Source organism: Leuresthes tenuis, unplaced genomic scaffold, assembly GCF_036924035.1.
Source record: "Leuresthes tenuis unplaced genomic scaffold, fLeuTen1.0.hap1 SCAF_24, whole genome shotgun sequence".
Taxonomy (NCBI): domain Eukaryota; kingdom Metazoa; phylum Chordata; class Actinopteri; order Atheriniformes; family Atherinopsidae; genus Leuresthes; species Leuresthes tenuis.
The window spans coordinates 1,295,260-1,307,268 of NW_027325378.1; the positions used below are offsets into that span (position 1 = coordinate 1,295,260).

At 45.2% G+C, this 12,009-nt stretch overlaps 1 protein-coding gene across 1 annotated transcript in view; it reads right to left on the reverse strand.

Annotated features, from left to right (window-relative positions):
• The window catches only part of LOC140284971 (piezo-type mechanosensitive ion channel component 2-like), a 66,768-nt gene that overhangs the window by 45,425 nt on the left and 9,334 nt on the right, over positions 1 to 12,009 (reverse strand). Inside the window, exons 3-11 of the mRNA XM_072379032.1 lie at positions 9,199 to 9,306; positions 9,084 to 9,126; positions 6,576 to 6,696; positions 6,023 to 6,227; positions 4,355 to 4,568; positions 1,364 to 1,511; positions 1,135 to 1,287; positions 866 to 980; positions 389 to 735 (exon numbers count right to left, since the gene is read on the reverse strand). Coding sequence (XP_072235133.1) covers positions 389 to 735; positions 866 to 980; positions 1,135 to 1,287; positions 1,364 to 1,511; positions 4,355 to 4,568; positions 6,023 to 6,227; positions 6,576 to 6,696; positions 9,084 to 9,126; positions 9,199 to 9,306 — 1,454 coding nt within the window. The remainder of the gene's footprint in view (positions 1 to 388; positions 736 to 865; positions 981 to 1,134; positions 1,288 to 1,363; positions 1,512 to 4,354; positions 4,569 to 6,022; positions 6,228 to 6,575; positions 6,697 to 9,083; positions 9,127 to 9,198; positions 9,307 to 12,009) is intronic.

Here is a 12,009-nt window from a genome sequence, read left to right on the forward strand (position 1 = left end):
GTAGTCAGTAGTAGTTAGCAGTAGTCAGTAGTAGTCTGTAGCAGTAGTCAGTAGTAGTTAGCAGTAGTCAGTAGTAGTCTGTAGCAGTAGTCAGTAGTAGTTAGCAGTAGTCAGTAGTAGTCTGTAGCAGTAGTCAGTAGTAGTCTGTAGCAGTAGTCAGTAGTAGTTAGCAGTAGTCAGTACTAGTCTGTAGCAGTAGTCAGTAGTAGTTAGCAGTAGTCAGTAGTAGTCTGTAGCAGTAGTCAGTAGTAGTTAGCAGTAGTCAGTAGTAGTCTGTAGCAGTAGTCAGTAGTAGTTAGCAGTAGTCAGTAGTAGTCTGTAGCAGTAGTCAGTAGTAGTTAGCAGTTGTCAGTACTAGTCTGTAGTCAGTAGTAATCAGAACTAGTACCTTTGAGGCGAGCTCCCTGCAGGGGTCATCTTTTTTTGGGAACAATCCGGGGACTTCCTGTATAGATGGGAAGCTGTAGATGTACTGTAAGATAACCAGCAGGTTGCCATAGACGACCAGCCACGGTGATGACATTAGTGTGTAGCGGCGGCGCTCTCGCATCATCCACATGACACAGGACCAGAGCAGCAGCACGCAGGTGAGCCACGACACATAAGTGATGGACCAGGCCATCATGGAGATCAGAGCGCCAATGTAGCTCTGCTTGAGGATGAAGACGAAGGCTACAGAGGCAGCTTCGACTCCCCCCTCCTCATCCCTCCTCACCTCCTCCTCCCATCCAGCTCCTTCAAAAACACACATCTCCAGCGTGTCTGCGTCATCAAACAGGAGTAGAAGGTGGGACAGCACACTTGAGCACCTCCTGACTGATGTGACCCATAAAACAGAGTGAAATGACCTCAACCATACACTCACCTGATTGGCTGAAAGAGTAATGGGGCGTGGAGTAAGCACCCAATTCCAAAGCAGTGCTCTGAGTGGGCGGGGCAAATGAGAAAGAGGGGCTGTTATTGGATGAGGACACCAACACCTGACAGACAGAGAGGAGTGTTTACAGAACAGAAGAAGCAGCAACAGGAGCCGACATCAACGTGAATATAAAAAAAATTATTAATATCCCTTGAATCAGAATTAATTAATATAACTCAAATCTGGTCTAAAACACGTTTACAGGATTTTCATACTTCTCTATCTTCAGTAGCTCTCTTCCACAGCTCTCTCCGTCTCTCAGCTGTAATGTCATCACTCATGTAGCTGGTAGTGGTGATGATGTCAGAACTCTCACTGACGGCTGACTCCGCCCTCTCTGTGCCCGTCGCCAGACTACCGTCAATCAGCTGCAGATACATATGACAGCAATCAGCCAACAGGGGCTGACATCATACAGATGTGTCCTCAGGTGTGTAACCTCACCTGGTTCCTCCACAGACAGGCCACAGTGTGGTAGAGCAGCAGCAGCATCAGAGGACTGCTGAAGTGAAACCAGCTGAGCTCAGAGTTCACCTGCAGCCTCCAGGGGGCAGTGCAGTCTGCCAACACCAGTGGGACCAGGCCCAGCAAGCTGCTCACAGACAAGCCAAGAATCAAATAACCAGCCGGGGCGACATCCGCCTAAATATCTCCTATTCTCCTTACGTCCTTCCTACTCTCTTTCTGTTTCCTTCTGTCCTTCCTACTCTCTTTCTGTTTCCTTCCGTCCTTCCTACTCTCTTTCTGTTTCCTACCGTCCTTCCTACTCTTTTTCTGTTTCCTTCTGTCCTTCCTACTCTCTTTCTGTTTCCTTCCATCCTTCCTACTCTCTTTCTGTTTCCTTCCGTCCTTCCTACTCTCCTTCTATGTTCCTTCTGTCCTTCCTACTCTCTTTCTGTTTCCTTCCATCCTTCCTACTCTCTTTCTGTTTCCTTCCGTCCTTCCTACTCTCCTTCTATGTTCCTTCTGTCTTTCCTACTCTCTTTCTGTTTCCTTCCATCCTTTCTACTCTCTTTCTGTTTCCTTCCGTCCTTCCTACTCTCTTTCTGTTTCCTTCTGTCCTTCCTACTCTCTTTCTGTTTCCTTCTGTCCTTTCTACTCTTTTTCTGTTTCCTTCCGTCCTTCCTACTCTCTTTCTGTTTCCTTCCGTCCTTCCTACTCTCCTTCTATGTTCCTTCTGTCTTTCCTACTCTCTTTCTGTTTCCTTCCGTCCTTCCTACTCTCCTTCTATGTTCCTTCTGTCTTTCCTACTCTCTTTCTGTTTCCTTCCATCCTTCCTACTCTCTTTCTGTTTCCTTCTGTCCTTTCTACTCTTTTTCTGTTTCCTTCTGTCCTTCCTACTCTCTTTCTGTTTCCTTCTGTCCTTTCTACTCTCTTTCTGTTTCCTTCCATCCTTCCTACTCTCTTTCTGTTTCCTTCCGTCCTTCCTACTCTCTTTCTGTTTCCTTCTGTCCTTCCTACTCTCTTTCTGTTTCCTTCCATCCTTCCTACTCTCTTTCTGTTTCCTTCCGTCCTTCCTACTCTCCTTCTATGTTCCTTCTGTCCTTCCTACTCTCTTTCTGTTTCCTTCCATCCTTCCTACTCTCTTTCTGTTTCCTTCCGTCCTTCCTACTCTCCTTCTATGTTCCTTCTGTCCTTCCTACTCTCTTTCTGTTTCCTTCCGTCGTTCCTACTCTCTTTCTGTTTCCTTCTGTCCTTCCTACTCTCTTTCTGTTTCCTTCTGTCCTTTCCACTCTCTTTCTGTTTCCTTCCGTCCTTCCTACTCTCCTTCTATGTTCCTTCTGTCCTTCCTACTCTCTTTCTGTTTCCTTCTGTCCTTCCTACTCTCTTTCTGTTTCCTTCCATCCTTCCTACTCATTTTCTGTTTCCTTCCATCCTTCCTACTCTCTTTCTGTTTCCTTCCGTCCTTTCTACTCTCTTTCTGTTTCCTTCCATCCTTCCTACTCTCTTTCTGTTTCTTTCCATCCTTCCTACTCTCTTTCTGTTTCTTTCCATCCTTCCTACTCTCTTTCTGTTTCCTTCTGTCCTTCCTACTCTCTTTCTATTTCCTTCCGTCCTTCCTACTCTCTTTCTTTTTCCTTCCGTCCTTTCTACTCTCTTTCTGTTTCCTTCCATCCTTCCTACTCTCTTTCTGTTTCCTTCCGTCCTTTCTACTCTCTTTCTGTTTCTTTCCATCCTTCCTACTCTCTTTGTGTTTCTTTCCATCCTTCCTACTCTCTTTCTGTTTCTTTCCATCCTTCCTACTCTCTTTCTGTTTCCTTCCATCCTTCCTACTCTCTTTCTGTTTCCTTCCATCCTTCCTACTCTCTTTCTGTTTCCTTCCATCCTTCCTACTCTCTTTCTGTTTCCTTCCATCCTTCCTACTCTCTTTCTGTTTCCTTCCATCCTTCCTACTCTCTTTCTGTTTCTTTCCATCCTTCCTACTCTCTTTCTGTTTCCTTCCATCCTTCCTACTCTCTTTCTGTTTCCTTCCATCCTTCCTACTCTCTTTCTGTTTCCTTCCATCCTTCCTACTCTCTTTCTGTTTCCTTCCATCCTTCCTACTCTCTTTCTGTTTCCTTCCATCCTTCCTACTCTCTTTCTGTTTCCTTCCGTCCTTTCTACTCTCTTTCTGTTTCCTTCCATCCTTCCTACTCTCTTTCTGTTTCCTTCCATCCTTCCTACTCTCTTTCTGTTTCCTTCCGTCCTTTCTACTCTCTTTCTGTTTCCTTCCATCCTTCCTACTCTCTTTCTGTTTCCTTCCATCCTTCCTACTCTCTTTCTGTTTCCTTCCATCCTTCCTACTCTCTTTCTGTTTCCTTCCATCCTCCCTACTCTCTTTCTGTTTCTTTCCATCCTTCCTACTCTCTTTCTGTTTCCTTCCATCCTTCCTACTCTCTTTCTGTTTCCTTCTGTCCTTCCTACTCTCTTTCTGTTTCCTTCCATCCTTCCTACTCTCTTTCTGTTTCCTTCCATCCTTCCTACTCTCTTTCTGTTTCCTTCCGTCCTTCCTACTCTCCTTCTATGTTCCTTCTGTCTTTCCTACTCTCTTTCTGTTTCCTTCCGTCCTTCCTACTCTCTTTCTGTTTCCTTCTGTCCTTCCTACTCTCTTTCTGTTTCCTTCTGTCCTTTCTACTATTTTTCTATTTCCTTCCGTCCTTCCTACTCTCTTTCTGTTTCCTTCTGTCCTTCCTACTCTCTTTCTGTTTCCTTCCGTCCTTCCTACTCTCCTTCTACGTTCCCTTCTATGCTTTTTATTCCTCCTTACTTACACCCCCTGCTCTCCTTCTCTATTTATCCACCTCCTTTCTCCTCCTCTTCTTCAGTAACAGGGCCTTTCTTCCTTGACTCCATTCCTTGTTGCCTTATCTGCTGATGGTTAATTAAACCATGACAACCTGTTTCAGGTGGGTTACAGTTGGAGGAGCAACATCTGACTGAGGTGAAGTACTTTACCTGGCAGAGGTGCAGTTTGGAGGCCACACCTCTTGGAGTGATGGTAGCTGGTAGCAGTAGAAGAGAAGGAAGTGGGCAGAGGAGTAGATCAGTGACATCACCGTCACACACCTGATGGTGAGAGGTGGGATCTGGCCTGACCACGCCCACCATGTACATAACACCTGGAAACAAATCAGATACAGGAGGGAGGACAGGGAGGGCAACATGATACCTGGAGAGGTGGGGAGGGGGACAAGGTGTGAAAGAAAGGAAAGGTTACCTGTGGGTCCTGTACTGGTTGTCAGTACTTCCTACCAGGCTGAAGCTCAGAGGGGACCCAGCTTTTGCAGTGGCATCTCCCAAACTGTGCCGCTGCACATTAGGCCGGCCTCATCACTTCTTAAAACCTCTTTCCACTGACATTCGACACCACATAGTGTGACGGTTATGATTTTATATCTATACATATATATTTTTTAATCTATATATCTATCTCTATATTTTTATCTGTTTTTTTACCTGATTTTATTTCCAATTGTATCTTATTTTATTTTATTTGAACTTTATCCTACTTTATTCTATCTTATTGTGTTTATTGTTGCATTGTGCTTCGGTTGTGCTTTTTTTAAAAATTTCTGTGCAGCACTTGTGGCAGGAAGCTTGTGTTCATCTTAAATTTGTGAGGATTGGATTGGATACTATGAGTCCTGTATTGATTACTGTTAGTCCTGTACTGGTTACTGTTAGTCCTCTATTGGTTACTGTTAGTCCTACACTGGTTACTGTTAGTCTTGTACTGGTTACTGTTAGTCTTGTACTGGTTACTGTTAGTCCTGTACTGGTTACAGTTAGTCCTGTACTGGTTACTGTTAGTCCTCTATTGGTTACTGTTAGTCCTGCACTGGTTACTGTTAGTCCTGTACTGGTTACTGTTAGTCCTGTACTGGTTACTGTTAGTCTTGTACTGGTTACTGTTAGTCTTGTACTGGTTACTGTTAGTCCTCTATTGGTTACTGTTAGTCCTGTACTGGTTACTGTTAGTCTTGTACTGGTTACTGTTAGTCTTGTACTGGTTACTGTTAGTCCTCTATTGGTTACTGTTAGTCCTGTACTGGTTACTGTTAGTCCTACACTGGTTACTGTTAGTCTTGTACTGGTTACTGTTAGTCCTGTACTGGTTACTGTTAGTCCTCTATTGGTTACTGTTAGTCCTGTACTGGTTACTGTTAGTCTTGTACTGGTTACTGTTAGTCTTGTACTGGTTACTGTTAGTCCTCTATTGGTTACTGTTAGTCCTGTACTGGTTACTGTTAGTCCTACACTGGTTACTGTTAGTCTTGTACTGGTTACTGTTAGTCTTGTACTGGTTACTGTTAGTCCTGCACTGGATACTGTTAGTCCTGCACTGGTTACTGTTAGTCTTGTACTGGTTACTGTTAGTCCTGCACTGGTTACTGTTAGTCTTGTACTGGTTACTGTTAGTCCTGCACTGGTTACTGTTAGTCCTGTACTGGTTACTGTTAGTCCTGCACTGGATACTGTTAGTCCTGTACTGGTTACTGTTAGTCCTACACTGGTTACTGTTAGTCTTGTACTGGTTACTGTTAGTCCTGCACTGGATACTGTTAGTCCTGTACTGGTTACTGTTAGTCTTGTACTGGTTACTGTACGTTTGTCACTGGTTACCTGTTAGTCCCAGTAGAGCTGTCAGCAGGATTTTCCCTCCAGTAGTCGTTATGTTTCCAACTATCTTTCTGGCTCTACAGATTAGCTGCTCCATTTCCAGCAGAACTCTGCTCCTGCTGCCTTCCTCTTTTTCATTCTCCTCTTCTTGGAGCTCGGAGGCCTCTTCCAACATATCCTCTTCCACTTCTTCTTCCTCTGGCTGAAGCTGCGAAACACCTTTAATTTAGTTTTACTGCACTAAATACAGATTCCAACCGGAGCTGATCCCACATCTGTTTACATCACCATCCTCCAGCGCTCCTGAGTGGTGAGTGACATTAAGTGATGAAGAGGAGTAGGACTGCTGCTGTCTGCTGGTCTGGTTTCATATCAACAAACAGGACTGAGCCTGAACCCTAATCAATATTCAGTCTGTGTGTGCTGAAGTCACATAATGAGGTTACTTTTAATAAATAGCTTACAGAGTTACTCACTAATAGACAGGAAACCTTGTTAAGAAGCAAGAGGAGACGACTTAACAAGGTTACACTTTGTGAGTGTGTGTGTGTGTTACCTGTGTATGTGTGGCAGCGTTCAGCCTGACAATCAGCCTCCACGTCAACAGGCTGATGACCAGAACGCCAACATCTGGAAACACCTGTCTCACTGCAGAGCCACCATCACTTCCTGTCAGACTGTCAGACACAAAGTTTGAGTTTGGTTCCGTTTGTTTGGCCCAAGCAGTTAAAAACCCTAAAATTCATCTGGAAACAACACAATGTGAGTTATCCAGGCAGAGTGATTACTGACTGCTGTAAGGGGTGTGGCAGCTGTTCCAGTTAAACGTCCTCATGTCTGCCTACAGCAACATTACAAACTGTTTATACACCGACCCAACAATGAGTCAGACTTACAGTTGGGTCATTGGTTCTCTGCAGCTCCTCTGAACGTGTGAAAACTCATGAACTGATCACAATATACAGATTCATACAAAAAATAACTGGAAAAACAAGTGAAACAAAACTAAAAATACAAATTAAATATATTCAACAACAACATGTGAGACTCACCCTGTCTCATATGTCTCAGCTGTCCACATACTTTTGGACTTTCAGTACAATATAATTACAAAGGTTTGCTGTCTCTGGCAGTTTTTTATCAGAGACAAACAAGAAAAAAATAACCTTTGTTAACTCACAAGTAGAGTCAGGACACAAGTGGACTGAGAACATCTGGTTCACTTCCAGCCTGTGTCAGTTGGGGTGTTTATTGGTGTGTAGGAGTTTATAGTGCAGACAGAGAGGCTACTGTCTGAACCTCCTTCTGACACACATGCACACACAGAGGATCGGATGTCAGTCACGGTTCGCCGTCACCCTGCTCTGAGGGGACCGGCTGCCTCATTAACCTTTCTCTTCTTCTGACAAACTTCCTGTTTGTTAGAAAAACATTTGAAACCAGCAGCTCAGAAAAAGGAAAACAGCTGAAGATGTGAAAAAGAGAAAAGTTTGTCCCTATTGAGCTCAGATTTATCCCACAACTATCAACAACAACACTCAGAAATCTGTTCAGCTTCCTCTGAACTCTAACATTTACCACCAGACAATCTTTGAGATTTTCATTCAGAATTGATCAACAACAGAATGATTAGAAGTGTGTGGGCCTGTGGTGAGGATGACAGCCACAGAGTGTGGTGAGATAAAATGACCAACAGAAACCTAAGGTATGATTGAAATTATAAACAGATGTGGGTCAGGAAGTGGGTCATCAAAACAGTCTGTTCGTAAAGTTAAACTGGGAGCACCCTACAGCTCAGAGTATAAAGGCTGCTTCATAACATTATCATCATTATTATTAACATGCTGCATGTTTACCCACTGGCTGCTGTCCTCTCAGAGAGAGTAAGGCTTGGATCAGAACGGTCTGGATCAGAACTGGATGAATCAGAACTGGGATAATGTCCGAAATCACTCACTCATTCCCTGCTCCCTACATAGGGAAATAAAAGTAGTGCACTATATCGTGAGCTCAACAGAAAAGTCTTTCGGACGCTACTCTTGGCGCCGGTAATTACGTTACTTTTACTCACTCCCAACCGGCTGCGAAGGTGAAACAGTGCATGATGGGATATCTTGCTCTGATTAGTGACCATCAGATGCTCACTGCATTTTGCAGTGAATTGTGGGATACATTCAGTGCACTATATAGTGAACATCAAAAATCCCTAAACATTCAGACACCACTACAAAATGGCGTGGTCACTACATAGTGGTTAGGGATGGAGGGATCAGAACTGGATGAATAGGAACTGATTGTCGTCACCTTCTCAGCTGTCAGCACAGAGGTTAGTGGAGGAGAGTTGAGCCGTGTTTTAAAGCCCATGAGATCAGCTGGCCTGTTCTCTCAGTATATCGATGGAGATTCATCGGGTCAGGACACCCTCAGAGTTAAATAAGGTCAGCTGGACTTCTTTTTATCGGCTCTTGAAGACATTTCACGTCTCATCTGAAAGGTTCTTCAGCTCTAAACTAGTTGGTGGGGAGTATCAGCTGATAAGCAGCACAGGAACCACTCCACCAATGTGTGGGTGGTTTAAGTCATTCTCACCTGTGAGTTGTCTTCCTATCTGAAAGAGCATGTTTTGGTTGTGAAACCCTTGGGAGGAGAGTCGGTGGTGCATTGTAGGAGCTGGAAGATGATATCTGAGACCACCTCCTCTGTTCAGAGATCCAGTTTAACACAGATGCTTATCTGACTCCTCTTTGGAATCAGAATGTGGACTTTATTGTCCTCACAGTCCTTCTCCTTCAGATGCAAGTGAACTGCTGAGTCTGGACCTGAGGTTCTGTTCTCCCGTCTTGGTCCGTGTGGAGCTGCCTATATAGAGGTCCGTACACTCCTCACTGCACTGCACACACCAGTCAGTCTAGGTGTTTTGTCCTGTGGTTGAAGCAGTTTTGTCTGAGGGTGCTCTTGGGTTTGAGCTCTGAGATCAGCTTTTGGAGCGGAGACTTTTCATAAAACGCTGCTTCAGTTTTCCACATGCAGATTTAAAGAGTAAGACAGATGACATCATTCTTACCTCACCAGGCCAAGCTGAGCGAACCCTTTCTGCCACGATGTACCTGCACACAGATGGCTGGATTAAACACACACCTCCACAGCTAAAACCAGGGGCGTAAACCAGTTTATCTTACAGTTGTGGTCGGGCTGCTGAGCCACGGCGATCAGTTGGAAGAAGCACTGTAGCAACAGGAAGAGGAAGCTGCAGACGCACACTGCCATCACACACCGACCGGTCTTACCTGCAAAAAAGTGGTAAAACAGGAAGTGATGTCAGCACCAGAGTAGTTAAACAGGGTGCATAAATTAAATTCACAAATACTGTGATGGTGATCAAAATGAATAACTTTATTTTATAACTTTATGACAGAGTGGGGGGAGGAAACTGAGCCAGACAGTCACAAGTTAAGGATCAAAGACAAGAGACAAACAACAGGAAATAAAAGTTTAAAACAATCTAAATGAAGAAATAAAGGATCAGGTCACATGAATGCCAACCTATAAAAATGGTTTGAAGAAGTGATTTAAAAGAAGTCTCTGATTCTCTCAGCCTTATTTCCTCATGTAGGTGGTTCCATAGTCGAAGGGTTGATTTCAGATGCAGAACATCTGGTCCATCCACCACACGATATCGTGCAGACCTTCAAATAGACAGCTTTTTGGGGTCTTCAGGTCACAGCTAAAGATAAATTTGAGGAAGGATGACTCTGCCTAGGGAAACCATATAAACTGGGAGTAAATGGGACCTAAAACAGAGACCCGTGGAACACCACAAGCTGTAGAGGATGGTAACTGCATGGGTTCTGCCTGAAAGGTGGGAATAAAACCAGCTAAATTCAGTGTCCCTGATAACAGCCCGGCTTTAAGACGTTCAGTTAACATGGTCAACAGCATCCAAAAAGGCAGATTAGAAAAGAAGGAAGCTCCTTCATATTTGAATGAATATTCATCCATCCATCCATCATCTGCCGCTTATCCGGGGGTCGGGGGGGCAGCAGCTTTAACAGAGAAACCCAGGCCTCCCTGTCCCCGGCCACTTCCTCCAGCTCTTCCGGGGGGACCCCGAGGCGTTCCCAGGCCATAGTCTCTCCAGCGTGTCCTGGGTCTTCCCCGGGTCTCCTCCCAGTGGGACGGGCCCAGAACACCTCCCCAGGGAGGCGTCCAGGGGGCACCCTAACCAGATGCACCTCATCTGACTCCTCTCAATGCGGAGGAGCAGCGGTTCTACTCCGAGCCCCTCCCGGAGGACTGAGCTTCTCACCCTATCTCTAAGGGAGGCCCAGACCCCCTGCGGAGGAAACCCATTTCGGCCGCTTGTATTGGCGATCTCGTTCTTTCGGTCTCTACCCACAGCTCGGGACCATCGGTGAGGATGGGAACGTAGATGGACCAGTAAATAGAGAGCTTGGCGTTCTGGCTCAGCTCCTTCAGCTCCTTCAGCGACGGGTCGGTGCAGAGCAACACTGCAGACGCTGCACCGATCCGCCCATAAATCTCATGCTCCATTCGTCCCTCACTGTGAACAAGACCCGAGATACTGGAACTCCTCCACCTGGGGAAGGATCTCATTCCCGACCCGGAGCATAGACCATTCAAATTCATATTTGGACCTGAACATGTGAGCCATGAAATAACTTTGGTTGTTTATGCATTTGGCAGACACATTTGTCCAAAGTGACATACACTGATAGGGTATAATCAGCTTTATATAAATTAAGAGTGAGACTGATCCAAGGAATGAAGCAGGTCACTGAAAGCACCTGTTTCTGCTTTATGTGCTGTTAGCTACATTAAGAAGCATCACATCCAGAGTTTGGAGCTGGAGTCGTACTAATGTCCAGATTCACTGACTAAAGGAGGAAAAACTTTCAGAACTTTCTGCCTCAGACCCAATACCAGAATAAACACATACAGTAGAGTCTCCAAACAGCTCCACAGCTGTTTAAACAAAGTAAACAGGTGGACCGCCTCCAATCTCTGACCACAGACTACTCTGCAAACTGTTAGAGTGGCTGAAAGATCACATTTCCCCCGTCAATGACACATTGGAGCAGGCAGGCCTGCCCCAGAAGGTTTACATCAGCAAGACTGATGACACGCTGCAGAGAAACAGTCTGACATTCAGCTTACAGATAAAGTAACAAACCAGGGTTACATCGGTGTAGAGTCTCAGTCATCCAGGTCAGGTGATTCTCAGAGCCTGAAAAAGGTCAGCTAGACTTCTTCTTGGTTCTCATCATGAAGGCTTCTTCAGTTGTTTTAGAAGTGAAGAGAATTCACATTGTGTGTTTATGTCTGTCTCCTCAGGAAGATAAAGCATTCTTAAACTTTTACTTTTCATTGTTTATTGTGGAAGACCAGAGAGACATCTGGAGCAGGAGAAGCACAGTGATGGGGATGGAAATCCCATCTGAGAGGGTTAGAAACACCCCTGTTTCTTCTATCTGTCTAGAACCTTCAAGGTCCTAAAAAAAAACGGTCCAGTACACCCCCCCCCAGTCCCAAACATTGACTGACACTCAGAGAAACTCCCCAACATTTATCCACGGTTCACCTCTACTTACTGCCCCATCTGTAGAGACCTGGATGATCCAACAGATCTACGAGTGTCTTTGTTGTTCTCGCTTCCTGGTTCTCTTTTCTGCATTAACATGCTTCCTCTGTGTTGTTTCCAACCAAAAGACAGGAAGTGGTGTTACAGCCCAACACTTACCGCTCTATTCTCAGAGTTTCCTCAGGAAGGACCGGTTTCCTGTCGTCACCTGTGATGGATCGCATGCTGCTGCTTTGGTCTGATGACCTCTCTGTGGGTCAGGTATGACATCGCAACGTGTTATCATGGTGATGTCATCAGGGAACACGTGAGGAAGACGTTAGTGGTTGCATGAGGTCTCTGTGTGTCGCTGATGGACCGTTGGCAGGGCACCTGGGGCCACAGGGCCTCT